This window comes from Pseudophryne corroboree, chromosome 9 (genome assembly GCF_028390025.1).
Source record: "Pseudophryne corroboree isolate aPseCor3 chromosome 9, aPseCor3.hap2, whole genome shotgun sequence".
NCBI classification, from domain to species: domain Eukaryota; kingdom Metazoa; phylum Chordata; class Amphibia; order Anura; family Myobatrachidae; genus Pseudophryne; species Pseudophryne corroboree.
Genome location: NC_086452.1, coordinates 238494306 through 238513644, shown reverse-complemented (window position 1 = coordinate 238513644; position 19339 = coordinate 238494306). Strand labels below are relative to the sequence as shown.

The 19339-nt window shown below is 39.1% G+C and overlaps 1 protein-coding gene across 2 annotated transcripts in view; it reads right to left on the bottom strand.

Moving 5' to 3' along the window:
• The window catches only part of LOC134957937 (potassium channel subfamily T member 2), a 1656739-nt gene that overhangs the window by 94777 nt on the left and 1542623 nt on the right, over positions 1 to 19339 (bottom strand). The window contains exons 24-26 of one of the 2 annotated variants that reach the window (XM_063940188.1): positions 14681 to 14764; positions 12676 to 12804; positions 9575 to 9595 (exon numbers count right to left, since the gene is read on the bottom strand). In XM_063940188.1, coding sequence (XP_063796258.1) covers positions 9575 to 9595; positions 12676 to 12804; positions 14681 to 14764 — 234 coding nt within the window. The remainder of the gene's footprint in view (positions 1 to 9574; positions 9596 to 12675; positions 12805 to 14680; positions 14765 to 19339) is intronic. The other variant, XM_063940189.1, reaches the window with a different exon arrangement.

Genomic DNA, 19339 nt, shown 5'->3' with positions numbered 1-19339 from the left:
ACAATTGTATCACTACACACATGACTCATTCACAGTGGATGTCAAAGTATCAAATGAACTGAGAATATACAGATGCCTCTGTGGTACAATTGAAGCCTAAGAATTATGTTATCATTCCAGTGATACAATAAAAACATAACACACATTGTTGGAAGATCATTTCATTATGTTTATTATTTAACACAGCAAACCATTGGAGCACTAATATCATTTTGTTACTATTATATATTAAGAAAATAGGAGTCCTGTTTCCATAACGGTCTCAGAGTACATATCCCGAGAGGGACTTGAAAAATTGAGACACTTATTCTAGGAGTTTAGAATAACAGATATACAGTTATAGAGAAAGCATATACCTCTAGGACACTCTTCATTGTTCCAATATTAGAATTTAGGAACTATACGGATGACGTCTAGTGCGCAGCTTTTTCAATTTTAATCACAATTTCTATCTTATTTACACTCTCTTACCTTTTTTCTTAAAATTCGCTGGTTTTATTATATATAATAATAAAAGTTATATTTTAATATAAGATTGTGTGCACCACTTTAGGGCATTCCGAACCCCCTTTCTTCCCTTTTTTTGCGCTTCTGTGTCTGGTGAGGACGGGGATGCATGTGACAACTATATCATGTTTGGTACAACAGGACAGGCAATCAGGATGTCACAAAATTCCCTCCTCCCTTTCCAAAAGCACATAGAAGACATCTGTGGGGCCTGCCAAACTGGTGCTAAAAGAATATTGTGTCAAATGCACCCATAAATCAAAATACACACAGCTTATGTTCTTTTTTACTTGATCACTCATAAAAAACTACATGATCACTTGGATTTTCATTAAAAAATTTGATTTTGCATATTATCAATTCTTATGGATTGAATCAGAAAATAAGATAATGAGGTCATGGCAACATTTCAAAACGGATATGTGTGCAATGTAGATGGATCTTTTGATAAATAGTTATTTAGCGTGCAACATATACAAGTAACGAGATGGTATCGGGATCTCAGTGCTTGGGATGCTGGTGGTCTGTACTGATACTGATACTGACAGTGGCATCCTGATGCGCAGAATCCCGACACATTGTTGGTAAGTGTTCTAACCCTCCCTCTCTGCCCCCCTAACCCTCCCCTCCACCAACACATAGCCTGTCCCTAACCCTCCTCTCCACCTACACACAGCCTAACCCTAACCCTCCCAAGTGGTGCCTAACAATAAACCCTCCCTCACAGCCTACCCTTACCCTCAACGCTTAGTGCCTAACCTGAACCCCCTCCTATTAGTGCCTAAACCTTAAGCCTCCGTCCCCATGTCCTAACCATAACCCCTCCTCTGCAGCCTGCAGAGGGGTTGTACCAACAATGATAAGAGAAGCATGACCTGTAAACACTGTTACAACTATTTTAAATATATACTTGAAGAAACACAAATTCTTAATATTTGAAATGTCCATAAGAATTACTTGACCCCGATTTTGAAAGTTAGACAAAAGAAGAATAGCTGTACTTTATAAAATTAAATCACAAATCAAATAAACTATTTGTTTGATTTACTTTATGTAAAAAATACTGGGCATCAGAAAATAAATATTTGTGGTACACCTACAAGGGCAGAGAAACACTCAAGATACTCTGCTGCAACTGATACAAAGTAGAAATCATTACAACATGTTTCATTGTCTGGTTTGTGACGTCAACACAAACAGAACCTTGGGACAGGCTAAAGATGATCATTTGGGACTAAAGGATTGTATTTCAAAATATGTTCTCAGTTCCTTCCCATAGGATTTAACACATTTTAGTGTAAAATAAAATATTTGGGAAGGTAAAGCAAAAGAAAAAAAAATGAGAACAAGAAACATCAGTGATGAAAAAAAAATTATAAGGATAAACAGCATTATAGTAGAAAGCAGAAAGAAAGAAAGAAGTAGAACTGGAATTGTCTGTTTGAGTTTTTCAGCTACAAGAAAAAGGTAGGAATGTAATAGCCACTGATTTTTGGGGGGGCTTTACAGTGAGTTGTCAATTGCCACATGTAATATTAATGTTAATGCAAGCTCACTTTGAAGAACATTTGCATGGGCCAATTGCCCTAACAATGATGGCAAAGAATTGAGTGGTCTCTGACTGTCATACCACTGACACATACAAAGGCCACATGGTCATGTGGAGCTTCTGACCCGAATAAGGTGAAGTCAGACTACCCAGTATACTGAATAGGAGCACACCTTACCAATGTGGAGAGATGGATAGTGATCTGCCGTTCTTTCTCATCAACTACAACAAAACTGACAAATCCATATATTGTACCAAATATGGGAGGGAAATTCAGAAAACAGATATTACAAACCAATCCCTTACTATAAACATGAAGACACACCCAGACTCCACCCCTACATGGCACTAGGTTAACAATCCGAAACCACACACAATCATAAAACGGAAACTATAAAATAATGACATTTTAAACACAACCTGTTCCAGCCTTGGGGTTTATAGATCATCATACTAATTTAATTGTTCCATTATGTTTAATGCATTTTTGTTTTGATTGAGTACTTTTTAATGTTTTTTGACAATACAATAAACAAAAACAAAGCAAAAACAGTATTTAAACAAAAAATAATACAAAGAAACAGTGTATGGTCTCAGTACATAAACTCATCTGACGAAAAAATAATGCAATACCTGTACATACAGTAATGTAGTACAGATAGTGAAAACACATATAATTCTATACAGAATCATATCCATGTATACAGTAACTCTCAGCTCCTAACAGTGATTTTTCAAACACAGACTCTTACAATTAGGAGCTGATTGGCTGATACTTTATCTCTTTCCACTGTATCACTCTCCAATGTTTAGTACATCTTACTATCTGTAACAGCAAAACAGCAATATTCAAATATATTGGCAAGTCACCATTCAGCATCTCAGTTTGAGAAGTAGTAAAGAGCTGGGGGTGAGGTTAGTCATTAGCCCTGAGCTGGATATTTAGAGTACATAGATTGCTGCCACCTACCCCAAATTGGCCCAAATTTGGACTCAGCATTTTGAGATAGGGGTGGTCTTCAGTTTGCCGGCTGTCGGGATCCCTGCGCACAGTATACCGGTGCCGGAATCCCAACAGCTGGCATACCGACACCTTTTCTCCCTCTTGGGGTTCCACGACCTCACTGGAGGGAGAATAGAGAGCGTGGAGCACTACCATGCCCGCAGCATGGTTAGCGCAGCGAGCCCACAAGGGGCTCATTTGTGCTTGGCTAGCTGTCTGTATGCCGGCCCTACTACACCCCGAGAAACATATAAGTATTTTTTTATGAGTGATGGTGATATTGACCAAAGAAACCCAGGCATTGAATGTAGGTGCTGTAGATGCCATCTGTGAGCATGCAATGCAAACCTTGGCTAGGATACACAGATTTATAACATATTGCGAACTGTTATCTGTCTAGGATCTCTGCATCTAATACTCCAATAGGACACACTACAGGCATAAGAATAGATGTGGAAATGCCTGTACATGAAACTGCCTGTTTCATATTACATCAATACAAATTAACCATAGAGCATCCCGATAATAGATGCCAGAAGGTGCCTTGAGGGTCATAAGACAGTACAGTCAGCAGTAGCCCCCCCCCCCCCAAACCTCAGCAACCTAACAGGGTTAAGATAGTTTTATGCAAAAGGAACAGCTGAATACCGCATGTTTAAATCTAATAGAGGTAGTAGATTTCCACGAACATGTAAGTGGAATATTCCACAAATCATCACATAGGCCCTATCTGAGGGGATACCAAATCTATTTCCCAGCTGCATCTAAGTTGCAGAAAGTCCATTGAGTGATGATCATTCAGGAGGAAGGAGTATAGACAAGAAATGGTTTTAAGAGAAGCGAGAGAAGAGAGAGTAAGTTTCAGTGGAGAATCTTAAATAAAAGAGGACCCATCCAAGAACTAGTCGCTAAGGCATATCAGAGTTAAAGATATCAGAAAAATAAGTCCATATTTGTTACATTACAGTAAAAAAAGGTTTCAGAACATGTTTGTTATATAAGTGACCCAACATCGATACACCCCGGTCACCCCGCTCCCACCACTCTGGTCTGAAGGGTGGAAAGTTCAGTCGGCAACCTACAATTCCTTAACAGAGTGCTAGAGTCTATACCCTGGGTCTGTAATATTTTATTATTATTATTACATTTTATTTATAGGGTGCCACTAGTGTTTCGCAGTGCCATACAAAGGACAGTACAGGGAGACAAACTTAGCATTACAGTAAATAAATAACAAAAATAGAGTACAGGTAACAAAGAGCACCACAATTCTTAAAACATAATACAGCTAAGATGTAAGTAGCAAGGGCGTAATCATCGTACTACTTGGGGCTGGCGGCCATAGATAGAGAAGAGCCTTTACCAGCAGGAGAAAAAGCCTGTAAAGATGGTCACTGAGTAGGAGAGAGCTGCGAGTGAAATGTGTCGAGAAGAGGCTTTGACAACAAGTGGAAAGAGGAACCTGCTCTGAAAAGCTCACAATCTAGTGGGTAGGGGTGACAGACAGATGACATGTGGTGCAAGCAAGCGGGAGATAGCCTAATGGCAGTATGTAAGCAAAGCAGAGATGTTCAAGGCATGAGGCAGGGGGATGGAGGCGCAGCCTCAGGACTAGGTTATAGAGTAACTATGACCCAAATTTTAACAGCTTGAATAATTAACAATAGTCCCAAGCGAGGTAGTGTACCAGTTAATAGAGATTGCAAAGGTGTGTGCGCAGGGGCTGACTAAGAAACTAATAGGGTGTGAAGAGCATCATCACAGTAACACTGCAACCAGAGCCACATCTGTACCACATAAAAATGAAAATGTGGTTACGCCTAACCTACTGTGAATCTAGATTTGGTGAGAATGTTAAATTAATGTCGGTCCATCCAGACCAGAGAAACAAGGAGGCAATTTGCTTCCTGAAACAAGAATGCTGGGAGATAAATAGGGGATTGCTGGAAAACAAAGAGGAATTTTGGTTGGAATACCATTTTAACCAAATTGATCCTGCCGGTGTGTGTGAGAGGGAATTTGTGCCAAAAACTGGACTTATCTTTGGGGTAGGTATAAAATGGAATAAAGTGGTTGTACATAAGGAATGTTCAAATAAGTGTCTAGGATGTGAGCTTTGGGACAGTCCCTTATTGGAGACAAACTGTGGTTAAATAATATCACCTGCTATAATAGCACCTTTATTATCTTGTATGGACATTTTAACTTATGACATTGGTTGTTACATGGTGACCTGCAGAGACGACCAGAAGTTAATGAGTCCAATAAGAATTTTTGTTATACACTTTTGAGATATTTTATATTGGCATGATTATTATTCAGTTTTTGAGTTTATAATAAGCATTGATTCATTTTTGGTTGTTCGTGTGGTCATTTAAATATATGTTGTTAATTAGCCCCATATTGCCACCCTCATAAAGAACTATGGGGATAGTGAAAGTTTTGTCAATGCTAGTTATATTTGATCATTTTAATAAATAACTATTTTACTTATTTGTTCCATGAGCCTACTAAAAAAAGCAGATGTTTTCAAATTATTTAGAGACTTTCATAAATTGACTCCTTAAATTAAGGGTTCTGAAACTAATATATAGTCAGATTGCCTTTATGTACATTTTGTATTTAGTTTTCCACATAACCAGAATAAATACTATATTTTGTATTTTGATGCCCTTGACCTAACTATCATAGTTATGATGATATTTTGCGGTATGTAATGGATCCCGAGATCACCGGAGATGCGTGATGCTGGCCAAACTTTTTTAAAGGGGACGATCACTTACAAGGTATGGTTTTCCTTGTAAGTGATTATCCCTTTAAATAAGAACCTCTGGCATCCCACACCTCAGGAGACCTCGGACCCCATAAAATCCCGTCCATGGTGTTTATTGGAGATTGACTTTTGATTTATGTATAGAGAAAAATCACTGCAACCCTCTAAAAACAAACTTCAATGTCATTAACAGTTTGATGAATAGGGCAAAAAAAGCATAAAGCCAGTCATTCACATTCACTCAAAAAACTTCTTTACAAATTATTTTACGTATAGATAGAGAACCTACTGCATTGTTCTGTCTTAGTTTAATATATCGCTTTGTATCTGTGAGTGATGTGCATAGTACTACTACAGAAATAATTGCTTGAAAATGTTTCTCTTTATTGTATCAACCTGACAGTTGAGTTTATTTCAATTCTATACACTATTATAGTTGTCAAACCATGGAGTTTAAATTTTATTTCAGTTTTGTTTCATATGGAAATATTTTACACGGTATTAGTGCTTTCTAGTTATCATATTAATGTGTCATTAAATTGTGAGCACAATTAGAAAATAATGACTAAGAGGGTCAGAATGCAGAAGCCATATTTCTCACACTGTGACTCCCCACCATTGGCGTTTCTATAATGGGTGCTCAGTGTGCAGTGCACAGGGCCCACACCACACTCACTGCACCCATATTTTAATACTTACCATTCCGGAGACCCGCGTGCTGCAGCCGCAGCAAAAATCATACCCAAAATGGACGCTGCTTTCCGGAGACCTACACAATGCCGCAGACTACTGCGCCATACAGAGAAGTGGCCCACCCGGAGTGTGCACAGGGCCCCCCTGCTCCACACGAAGACATTTGCATATTCCGAGACTGCTCAGATAGAAATGTGGCATGTTTTGAGAAGTACAACTTTTTGTGCCTGGATTAAGTGTGGATTGGGATGTGTTGATGCATTCCTATGAATTATTATATCATAGTAATTTTGCAACCATATTGTATGTGTCTTAATTACAAAAACGAAATATTGTAAGTGTCAAGGGATATACAGTATGCAGACAGAATGTGAATGTGTTCCATGATTTGTGTCATATGGCATAACATTTGCATTGCTTATAGATGGCAATATTCAGAATTTTTAATGTGACGTTTAAAGCTCATTAATGGAGCATAACTAGAAAAATCCACATTGAAACCTGAACATTCCAGAATGAGTTCTGGCATCAAACCAGGATTTGTTTTACACAGGCAGTGTGTTGTAACCAACATGATGACAATAGGAGTGTGCAATATGCCTATATGGAGCAAAATTCCTTCTTTTAGAAATATGTGGTTGTATACCGTTATCAGTCCTATATGATGCCTAATATGTGGAAGAGGCTCAGCTGTTTCCTAATACATAGGCAAAGCCTCCAAATGAGTGTTCATTCAGATCTTTCTCACAATTACTGCATTTGTCAGAGAGGCTAGTTGTAAAGATAAATGTATGACACTAAAATCACAAAGAAACAGGATATTTCAGTTTATACACTTGCTTTTAAAAAGACTGTTACCATATGATATTTTTTATTAAAATATAAGAGGGCAAACACTTAGGAATTATATATGAATAATTCCTGTTAGCTTTAATATTCTGGAAAATTACATTGACATACTGTACTGTAGGTATATTTTCTAAGTGTATTAACATTAAGGACCTTATTTAGATTTGGACTCAAATTTAATAGCAAAATACTACCGGAAAAAAGTTGCATATTACTTATTCTGAGAAACTAGCTCTGCATAGCAAATGCACTTCCCTCCCTATGCAAGTAACAAGAACAGATGTGCCAGGAATTTGATAGCTATGACTTGACTGTGAGTACAAAAGATGCTAAAAATTGCAATAAAGAATGTATACGCATTACAGTAAATAGCCAGAGAGTACAGGAATAAGTACCTATCAGAATATTAAACATAATTTATTTTTGCAAAACAAGTGTTCAGTACAATGTAATCTTGGTTTTAAGTCACAGATGAAGCACTTAAATTGTATTTGCATCTATGGGGTCAATTCAATTAAATGTAGAGAGTTGCTGTTGCCACAATGGCCCTCATTCCGAGTTGTTCGCTTGCAAGCTGCTTTTAGCAGCTTTACACACGCTAAGCCGCCGCCTACTGGGAGTGAATCTTAGCATAGTAAAATTGCGAACGAAAGATTCTCAAAATTGCGATTACACTCCTCTTAGCAGTTTCTGAGTAGCTTCAAACTTACTCGGCATCTGCGATCAGTTCAGTGCTTGTCGTTCCTGGTTTGACGTCACAAACACACCCAGCGTTCGCCCAGACACTCCTCCGTTTCTCCAGCCACTCCCGCGTTTTTCCCAGAAACGGTAGCGTTTTTTCGCACACACCCATAAAACGGCCAGTTTCCGCCCAGAAACACCCACTTCCTGTCAATCACATTATGATCACCAGAACGAAGAAAAAACCGTGAGTAAAATTCCTAACTGCATAGCAAATTTACTTGGCGCAGTCGCACTGCGGACATTGCGCATGCGCATTTGCGACTAATCGCTCCGTCGCGAAAAAAAAAAATAACGAGCGAACAACTCGGAATGACCCCCAATGTTTCAATTCCAGCAATGGCATCCTGACTCACACCCCTTGCATCCCGATTTCTTGCCGAATTTAATCATAAGTACTAGCAGTTCAATGTGTGAGTTCAGGCTGCAGCACTGACTCGCGGTGCAGGGAAACTCCCACCTAATTGGATTGACTCATATTGTGTCTTAGGGGGAGATGTACTAAGCAGTGAAACGACTGGAGAAGTGAACCAGTGGACAAGTTGCCCATGGCAACCATGTACTAAGCAGTGAAAAGACTGGAGAAGGGAGCCAGTGGAGAAGTTGCCCATGGCAACCAATCAGCACTGAAGAAACATTTCTAATATGCATATATATACATAAAATTATATAGAGCAGCTGATTGGTTGCCATGGGCAACTTCTCCACTTACTCACTTCTCCACTCTTTTCACTGCTTAGTACATCTCCCCCTTAGAATCATTTGAGGAAACAGATGTGGTCTGTGGCCATCATCATCATCACCACACACCAAGGTTTTAGTCCACACAGGTATAGGCATTCCACTCAGGCTTCATCTTTGTACTGTGGCAGCTTCTGCAGTACGTGTCCCTTCCAACTCCTGACCCTTTTCATAGAGCATTGCAAGTGCGCATCTCAAAAGTACACACATTAAAAAATGATCCAACTCATAATGAGTCAAACTTTAATTAGTTTCATATCAGCAGCTAGTAAAGAGGATATACAGTATGCTCCTAACTGAATTGCTTTATGCAGTGTAATTGGCCTGACAGTGATTGGTGCAGGCTGATTGATGAGAGAGTCACATGACTGGATGACAGCTAATAATGGCACACTCGTAATCACTGTTTTGATGCCTACTACAGCAGGGTTCTCTATGGAGCTGCAGAATCATGTCGATGATCATAAAAAAATAAAGCAATTTGGTTTTAATCTATGACTCTGGAAATAAACCAATTTAACTATCAACTATTAAACTAATTGTTGTCATGCTTAATTATTGTTTAGTGACAGAGCTGCAGTTTCCTAGTTAAATGGAAGTATACTAATAATTGAGGTTAGACCATGTTTTATCATAAAAGCCCCATGTTCTAATGGTTTTTTGATGTTATGTGTTCAGACAGTAACAGGAGACACCAGGATAGTAAAGGCAAACTTACTTGAGATGCCATTTCTCGAGACTGACATGGAAACATGAGGGAAAAAACAAATACAAAAAACTTGTTTAACAACATTACGCAAGACAAAAACAAAGACTGAATACATATTTTTATTTATACTGTGTGTATATAAAGCAAACACATGTAGGGCAGACATTGCTCTGTGTGTGGCACTATGTAACATGCTCCACCGTTGCAGATGTGAGTGTTTCTTGTGTGAACTACAAAATGGGCAGTGTTTAAATGTCTATTGGAATTACCAGAAAGTTCACATAGATGGCCATTGATATCTGGGTATGCTGCTATTATCGTCCAACCACTCTCTGTGTCCAAACTGGGTGCAGAGCCAGTTGATCAGTGCTTAGGCCTATTGGCTGGATCTATCCCTTTATGCACTCCATAACACAGATGATCACTGTATCCTATCATATTTTAAAATGTTGAAAAACCTGGTCTCCATTAGTTTAAAATAATGCAGACTGAATAAGGAGGGTACATTTGACAGCTGTTACAGTAATGCTATTTATATGAGAGTGAAATGTTACTCATATTTTGGGTCCACAGAGCTGCATGTTTTGCAGCTGACACACAAGTCACAGCGCAAGCAGATATAGATCACTAGACTCTTGTGTTTTGATGTGCATAGTAAATGATTATAATTTATTGGTGATAACTTAAAGCCCCCAACCAGAATGAACTCAGGGAGATAATAATACTGTGGAGGAAATGTACTAGGGTGTGAGAGTTTGTCATGAAATGGAGGTATTCATCACTCCCTAGCCATGCTCTCTCTTACCTGCGCCACACTCTGAGGTGCTGTCCTTCATCTGCTGGCTCATCTAACATCCTGTGCTGTCTGCCACTGTGCTGTGCCACCATTACCAGCGCTCACAGATCTGACGGCCATTGTCAGTCTCCGCTGCACACACCATGCCGGCAGTTCCCTCCAAAACTGGTCATGGACGCCGCCATGACTGTTCTGATCAGCTGACTGCCCAGAGTCCAGTCAGGAACCATTTTCACATTCATGTGATTATCACCACCAATCAGCAGCAAATCAGGGGGTATAAATCCTGAATTCCAGCACAGAAAAATCACCAGTGCTTTGTTGTCTATCAACCTGCTGTGAACTCATGACTCTCCTGCTGGATTCTAGACAAATGTGGTTTCTATCTCTAGCACTTCCTGGATTCCTGAGCTATCCAGTATAGATGCTCCTGCTTCATCATCACAGCATCTCCAGATTCACTTGTACAGCCAATCTCAGTGATCCTGAAGGACTGCTCAGCTTCATTATCACAGCATATCTAGATTCAGCAGTACAGCCAATCGCAGTGATCCTGAAGGGCTGCTCAGCTTCATCATTGCAGCATATCTAGATTCACAGGTACAGCCAATCCCAGTGATCCCGAAGGGCTGCTCTGCTTCATCATCGCAACATACCCAGATTCACTGGTACCACCAATCCCAGTGATCCTGAAGGGCTGCTCCTGCTTCACCATCGCAGTGTACCCAGATTAACTGGTACAGCCAATCCCAGTGACCTGAAAGGGCTGCACCCGCAACCCCATTGCAGCATCTCCTAATTCACTGGTATAGCCTATCTCAGCATTCCTGAAAAGCTGCTCCTGCAAATCTGTAGCAGCATCTCCAGATTCACTAGTTAATCCCATCCCAGTGATAGTGAACTCTTGGTTATGAACTTCCCAGCTATCATATTACACTGGTAATCCAATACCCCAATGTCCAGTCCCCCATATTGCTGGTACCACGTCACCAACTCTACTCTCCTGATATAGCCTTCAGTCAGGTGTTCCTGAATAGCCAAACTGTTATATCTATGAATGAGTAGACCAAATATTAAGCCTGCCAAATTCCATCCCAAGATCTTAAGATAAAACCCAGCAACTCAACCTAGTCTGGAATCACAAACAACCTCAGCCGTGACAGTAAGCACTGGCCACATGGATCCGGCAGGCAGTGCTGGTCTAGGCATGGACATGCTGCAGGGTATTGCAGTCCATCTGGAAAGACTTGAGACTATGCAGCGACAGATGGTAAAAGGCCTACAGGATCTCTATGCTCATTAAGATGGATTCCAGGCAACCTTGGCAACTTCATCAACCCAGTCTGCTGTTTGTGACCCAGTACCAATTCCTTCAGTGCCATCTAAACCATCCACCTTCCTACACTGGAAAAATTTGATGGGAACTGTGACAGAGTTTGCCTGTTTTTTTTTAAAGTGGCAATCATTTACATTGCAAAATCAAGCTGAGCCAAACTCATAAAATCTCTCACTTCTTGTTTCTCACACCCTATTACATTCCCCCCTGTATATTAATAGAAGGAATCAGCACATTTATAGCATTAAAATTATTTCTTTATAAGGTTCCACAAAGGTTCTATAGTGCAAAGATATACAACTTCTCTTTTTACCCCTGGACAAAAACAATAAATGAATAAAATACAAGGGAGTTACTTTTGTGATCTAACGTGTACATTGATTCTTATGCAGGCCATACACTAGTGCGATATTGGATACAAATGTACGATTTTGATGTTGTATGTCGTATTCGTATGCACATCGTATGCACATACGATGCATCGTACGATGGTGCATACAATCAGCGTCCTTTTAAACTACATTTTTATCCAGTGATCGTGTGCTTTGGTAAGGCTTGCAATCTTATGATTGATCGTAAGCCTCACTGGCATCACAAGGTGGGTGCGGGGGGTGCTACCCGCACCCAGGTGTCACCCACCGAGGGGTGACACCAAAGTGCCAGCTCCTGTTCAGTGACAGGAGTCAGGTGCTGCACTGTAACATTACGTGTGTGCCAGGGGCTCCCAGGGGTATTAAAGGGAAATCAGCTGTGGAATCGGATTTTATGCTGGTCGTACTAATGTATGGCCAGCATAATAAAAGGTTTTTAAAAAAAATTCCCATTCTCATCAAATATGGTTTGGGCATGTGATCAAACTGAGCATAAGCAAACTGGAAAAAAACATAGAGGCAACAGAATCTGCAAAGTCACTGAATGTTTTTTGTGCACAAATCACAGATTTATATTTCAAATATAAGAAGAACCATTCATACCAACCTCAGATGTGGTAAGTTTGTGGCACTCTGTTCTGTAGATCCCTATTGGAATGTCACCTGTTGATGAGCAAAGTTTCTGATACAGTCTTCCATATGTTCTGATCCATAGATCATCATCAGTAATTTTCATCTGCAAAATAAGAAATTGAGATTTGTAATCTCTGGTACTATATACTCTATTACACCAAGAGCACGTTTATACCTACAGACACATATACACTTTTTATGGATGAACTTTTACAGCCTTCCTTATATTTGCAAGAAAAATATACTGGAGCAATTGCAAAACACGCCTTACACTTATGCAAAAGTTTTTATCAAAATACATTTTGGAGAAAAAAATTCCCTCAAAGGGATTAAACTATTATTTCAAAATTACAATTAAAAAAAATAACCTTAAGAAGTTATAATTAGGTACACAATTTCACAAATAGAAAAAAAATCCATGTTCAAAAATGTCCATACAAAAGAAAAGGGCTGATAGATTAATGAGAAGCAGATCATTTCATGTGCACTACCATTGTGATATTTCAGAGTTTTTTTTTAATCTGCATTGTATTTTTTATATATGAACTTTTTTTATTGATTTTAAGAGCTCTTGAGAGCTGTGCTTTTTATCACTATCAAGGGCAGCAGATAGGTATACTACTGTAATAAACCTGAAACATCATCACAGAGCTTTTTAATTGCAATAAAATACACTTACATAATTCACACACGGAAAATAAGTGTTATAATTAGATAAATGCATATCAGTTCTACAGAAATCCAAATCCGGATCCGCAAGGAGATCTGAGGCGACCCAAGTCCCGGTTCGAATCTTCCTGCGGTTCAGGAATTAGGGTTTAGATTTTAAATGATAAAATCAGGGGCACAAGTGAGTGACTTTGATTTGCCCAGCTGCTCCTAAAGATTTGTAGACCTAAAGATGCAGTCCCATCTATGTGGCGGTAGGAAATGTGTCATATTCTTGCAAAAATTGGTACAAAATTGATACTGATGATAAATTAAATTAACACGTTTATTTTTGGTGTACATGTGCAAACTTTTAAAATTATCCTTAGAAGAGGACAAGAGTAAAATTAATATAATAATTCCCTAATTGACTTACAGTGCGTACACAGTAGATGCTCCATGAGCGATATTGTCAGTGTTTTCCCTTGAACTCCCAGGCAAACGACATAGTGCATGCACACTGAACGATATCGCTAACGATTTCATTCAGTGATGTCATCTTATTACATCCCCGAATATACAGTTTCTTACGATATTGCCAGATTGACCTGCATGTTCAGATAATAGGCAATATCGATAATGACCCACGGGAGCGAGCATTGTTAATGATATATTGTCTATACACACTGGCTGATGTTCGCTAGTGATGTGTCGTTATCGTCCACATGGTTTACAATATCGTCTATTGTGCTCGCACCTTTACTGTACAGTATTTTCATTCTTTGCTTCTAGGAGATCCAGAGGCAAAGTAGGAAAAGATGAGATGGGAAGAACTTGTTGTTTTAATTTGTGGTATCACATGCCTGAATTGCAATGTGGGATAGATGGATATTAATGATGTGGTTATTACCCTGGTCCTATGAACCTTAGAGCAGTAAAGTACTTCTGGGGAAATTGACTGTTTTCTCTGGATTTTTGACACTCTTCCCTAATTTGGTATGCATTCTTGGATATTATGCAACCATGAATAATTTATGGTATTTTGCAATACACTATGTGGTTTATTAAGCATTTAATTGAGATCATATTTTTTTAAATTTAATCTTACAATATTAAAACTGTTTTATCTAAGTTGTTTAATAAAAACTTTATAGACAGGGAACAAGATTTCTGTAACAAGTTTTCTACCCTTCATTTTATTCCAGTCAAAATGTAAGATACAGTAGTCTGAATGCATTCAGAGCTCACAAAGCAAACCTGACGTTTCTTTCTTTGCAGTCTATAGAGGATAATCCTATAATAGCCTTTTAGTCATATCATTTTGAACTCACAGAACAAAGAAAGCCAGACCCCGGCGTGGTGTCCAGTCCTAGCAGAAGTCTTGTAATCGAGATCATATAATCTTTCACAAATGACTATGAAAGAAGAGCAAATGTTAGAGCGTGGGCTGCAAACGTACAGTGAGAAAAACTGAAGTGAACTTTATCTTATGAAACTTGGTGGTCTACTGACAGGACACAACAAAGGGATAATATGATGGTGGTTTATGTTATTTGTACAAACAAATATATACACTGAAGTAAGAATTGGGAAAACAATGTGTGCCTAAACTTGTGGGTACATTTCCATCTTAACAATATGGTTGTTTAAAAAGACTCCCTTCCTTATGTATAACACTGTAGTGAGTATACTGTATCTCCTAATGATCTGATTAACAGTTCTCCAATCTAACCATGAAGTTCACAAAAAAAAAACCCCACCTCAGGATGCTCTGTATGTGTCAGTTAGTTATTTATCTATGCATAAACTTGAACATATTTTTACATTGTGATGCAAAATATATATTTCTGGGTTGTAAATTTATATAATAATAATAATAATAATAATAATAATAATTATTATTATTATTATTATTATTATTATTATTCCAGATATAAAGACTACATATTATATAAAATCAGCATTGTTTTACAAAATAACCACAATGCAGATGCAACTGACTCTATTATTTGAAATATCAATGTTCTATTCAATTATTTTTGACAATATTCATTCAGTGAAACCATCAGTTCGCTCTGTGAGCCTGGTTCATGTTTGTAAGTAAAGCAAAAAAACAAGCAACTGGGCAAAACCATGTTGCACTGCAGGTAGGGCAGATGGAACATGAGAGATTTAGATTTGGATGGGGTGAGTTCAAACTGAAATTTAAATTACAGTCTAAAAATAAAGCTGTCTAGTATGTGTGGGCTACACGCAAAAACAGACAGTATTTACCCTACAAAGAAAAAAATATAACTCACCCAAATCTAAATCTGCATGTTACTCAGCCACCCCCCTGCAGTGCAAGATGGTGTTGCCCAGTTGCTTGCTTTTTTGCTTTACTTACAAACATAAATCAGGCCCTGTGTCTGCATATTTTTACAATGATTCCATGATTCAACATCTAACCCTTGTATTAAAATAAAACTTACCAATGGTTTAGTGTTAATAGTATGCATGGAGAAATCATGTTGTACAGTACAGTATGGACTATTTCAGTGTTTAAAGACAATGTGATCCATGCAACATCTGTGTATGATCCCATACTGTACATGTTCATTTTTGGAATGATGAAACTGAGACATACAGTACAAGAACATCAAGTAAGCAGCTCTGCTTGTTTCCCAGAATTGTAACATTAAAATGTAAAATTATCACTGCATGTTATTATGTTATTAATAACAAAAAAAACATTATAAGTATATTAGTAAGGATACAAGTTATTTTACATATATTTAAATCCGTAAATGTTGCTATTAAAACAACCTTACAGAATATGCTGGTCCATTGTAGATTATTATTACTGTTGTTGTTGTTAATTGGTAAGGCAGGACAGTGCTCTGCAGTGTGGGACAGTGTAGAAAACAGAGCCTACATAACACAGGGACATAACAGGTAGACTAAATAAATGATAGGGTGCATGACAGGGCGTATATTCTAGTAATTATTACCATTATTATGAAATTTAATATAATACTGTTCCTGATATTGACTCTCACACACACACACACACACACACACACACACACACACACACACACACACACACACACACACACATATATGATGTGGCAGTACATATGGTGTAATGGTTAGCATTACTGCCACACAGCACTGAGGTCATGGGCAATGGTGTATCTTCCTATTGGCGAGGATGGCACTTGCCAGGGGCGCCAGCCAGGGGGGGGGGGGGGGGCGCCACCCGGCAGTGCCACCCGCGCTAGGGGGTAGAATGACGTAGTAGTTCTCACTCTCACTACATTCTTTTAGCAATGCTCATCCACTACCGGACTCTCAGAAGCGTATTGCACTCTGACACTCTCTGTGACTACAGTCACAATGATGGTGAATATAGCTGGGGAGCGGGGCACTTCCAGGTATGGGGAGGGGCGAGGCACTTCCTCTTCCGCTCACCTTCTCATTGGTCCCACGCGGTCTGTCACCAACACCAGCCACTGTACAATCAGTACCAGTCAGCAGTGCACCATGCGCATACCTGTACATTTTCTGCTGTACCGTAGCTACACTGCATGGTCTATCCTGGCAGTCTGGATCACAGCTTACAAAGAGCTCTGTATGGAGAGGTATCTCTAGACCAGTGACTGCCTGTCCAGCTGTGTGAAACTACAAGTCCCAGCACACCTTGTCAACTGGATTTGCTGAGACATGTAGTGCCATCACACCTAGAGAGGGTTTTTTTAACTGTATGTATGTGTGCATATATCCCCTCGTTGTCCCTGTCCGCATCCTCCTTGTAATTCCCCCTCAGTGTTCCTGCCCACACCATCCCTGTAACTGCCCCCTCAGTGACCTTGCCCATACACTCCTGTAATTCCCTCTCAGTGTCCCTGCTCACACCCTTCCCATAATTCCCCCTCAGTATCCCTGCCAGCACCCTTCCCGTAATTACCTCTGTGTCCCTGACCTCAGCCTATCTGTAACTCCGCCCTCTGTGTCCCTGGGGGGGGGAGGTGGGGGGCGCCAGTTCCTTAAGATGCCAGGGGCGCTCAGACCCCTAGATACACCCCTGATCATGAGTTCGATTCCCACCACGACCCTAACTGTGTGAAGTTGGTATATTCTCCCCGTACTTGCGTGGGTTTCCTCCGAGTTACTTCGGTTTCCTCCCATAATCCAAAAATATTTACTGGTAGGTTAATTGGCTCCCAACAAAATTAACCCTAGCGTGAATGTGTCTGCATGTACATGTGATAGGGAATGTTGATTGTAAGCTCCACTGGGTCAGGGACTGATGTGAATGGTCAAATATTCTCTGTAGAGCACTGCGGAATATGTGTGCGCTATATAAATAACTGGTAATAATAATAATAATAATAATAATAATATATATATATATATATATATATATACAGGTTGAGTCTCACTTATCCAAAATGCTTGTGACCAGAAGTATTTTGGATATTGGATTTTTTCCGTATTTTGAAATAATTGCATACCATAATGAGATATCATGGCGATGGGACCCAAGTCTAAGCACAGAATGCATTTATGTTTCATATACACCTTAAACACACAACCTGTAGGTAATTTTAGCCATTTTTTTAATAACTTTGTACATTAAACAAAGTTTGTGAACATACACACAATTCATTTGTTTCATATACACCTTATGCTCCTTATACACATAGCCTGAAGGTCATTTAATACAATATTTTTACTAACTTAAAGCAAAGTTTGTGTACAATGAGCCATGATAAAACAAAGGTTTCACTGTCTCAGTCTCACTCAAAAAATTCTGTATTTCAGAATATTCCGTATTTCGGAATATTTGGATATGGGTTTCTCAACCTGTGTGTGTGTGTATATATATATATATATATATATATATATATATATATAACAGATAGCCTGGCACGCCACTTGCTGCACCTGCTGCACAATGAATATCTTGCTGGGGTGCCTTCCTAGACTCTAAACCGTCCAATATAAGAATTAAATACAGGCGGCACTCCGCAGGCTTTTTGAAAAGAACAACAACGTCCTTTAGTCCAATGGCGTTTCGAGGTAAACCCCCGTCTTCTGGGACAAACTTGTATACAAAAAAGCCAACATACAGACACATATATACCCACCCCCAAGTGGACAATTAAGAATGGATTAATCTCACCTGTCTGCCGCCACCGTCCAAGGCTCACCCGCACATCTGCATAATGCGTCACAGGGAGAGAGGAACCTCATCAGGCAGCGACAGTCTGGCAAGACTAGACAAGCAGTTCAGTTGCCTAGCAACCCGTATATGCAATTGTATCCAATATCATGTAAAAATATGATAAGTTTCACATTGTAGCCACGACATAGTATTCGGATAACCTGCTTTCTATATTAGACCCATACAGATATAAAGACATACATAATAAAAACATATAAAAACCGGGTGATAGTATTCCTATGTATATAAATGACAATACCATATATTTTAGAGTCCAGATCGGCCATAACAACACATCTACAAAAAAACACTGTAGCCCCAATGTCTCATTGAGACCTTTTGGGGCTATAGTGTCCCGTGAAAATATCCACCTACTTTCCTTTTGTAACAATTTTTTTTCTCGATTGCCACCCCTTAATGTTTGTGGTACATGATCTATTATAATAGCTCTAAGTGATGCTACTCCATGTCTGGCTATAGCGCAATTTCTAGATAATGGCTGGTCACTAGTGTCCGTAATGAGAGCTTGCTTGATGACACTTCTATGAAGGGCCATATGTTCCCTAAATTGTCGTTGGGTTTTTCCCACATACGTAAGTCCACATGGACATATCAATATCTAGACAACGTATGTTGTAGTGCACATCACTGCGTGCTTAATTTTAATTATTTTTCCCATTTGTGAATGACTAAATGTCTGCCCCGTTATTAATGTATTGCAGGTTACACATCCTAGGCATCTATAACAACCTGCCTTTTTTCTCAAAAAGTGCCCTGATGT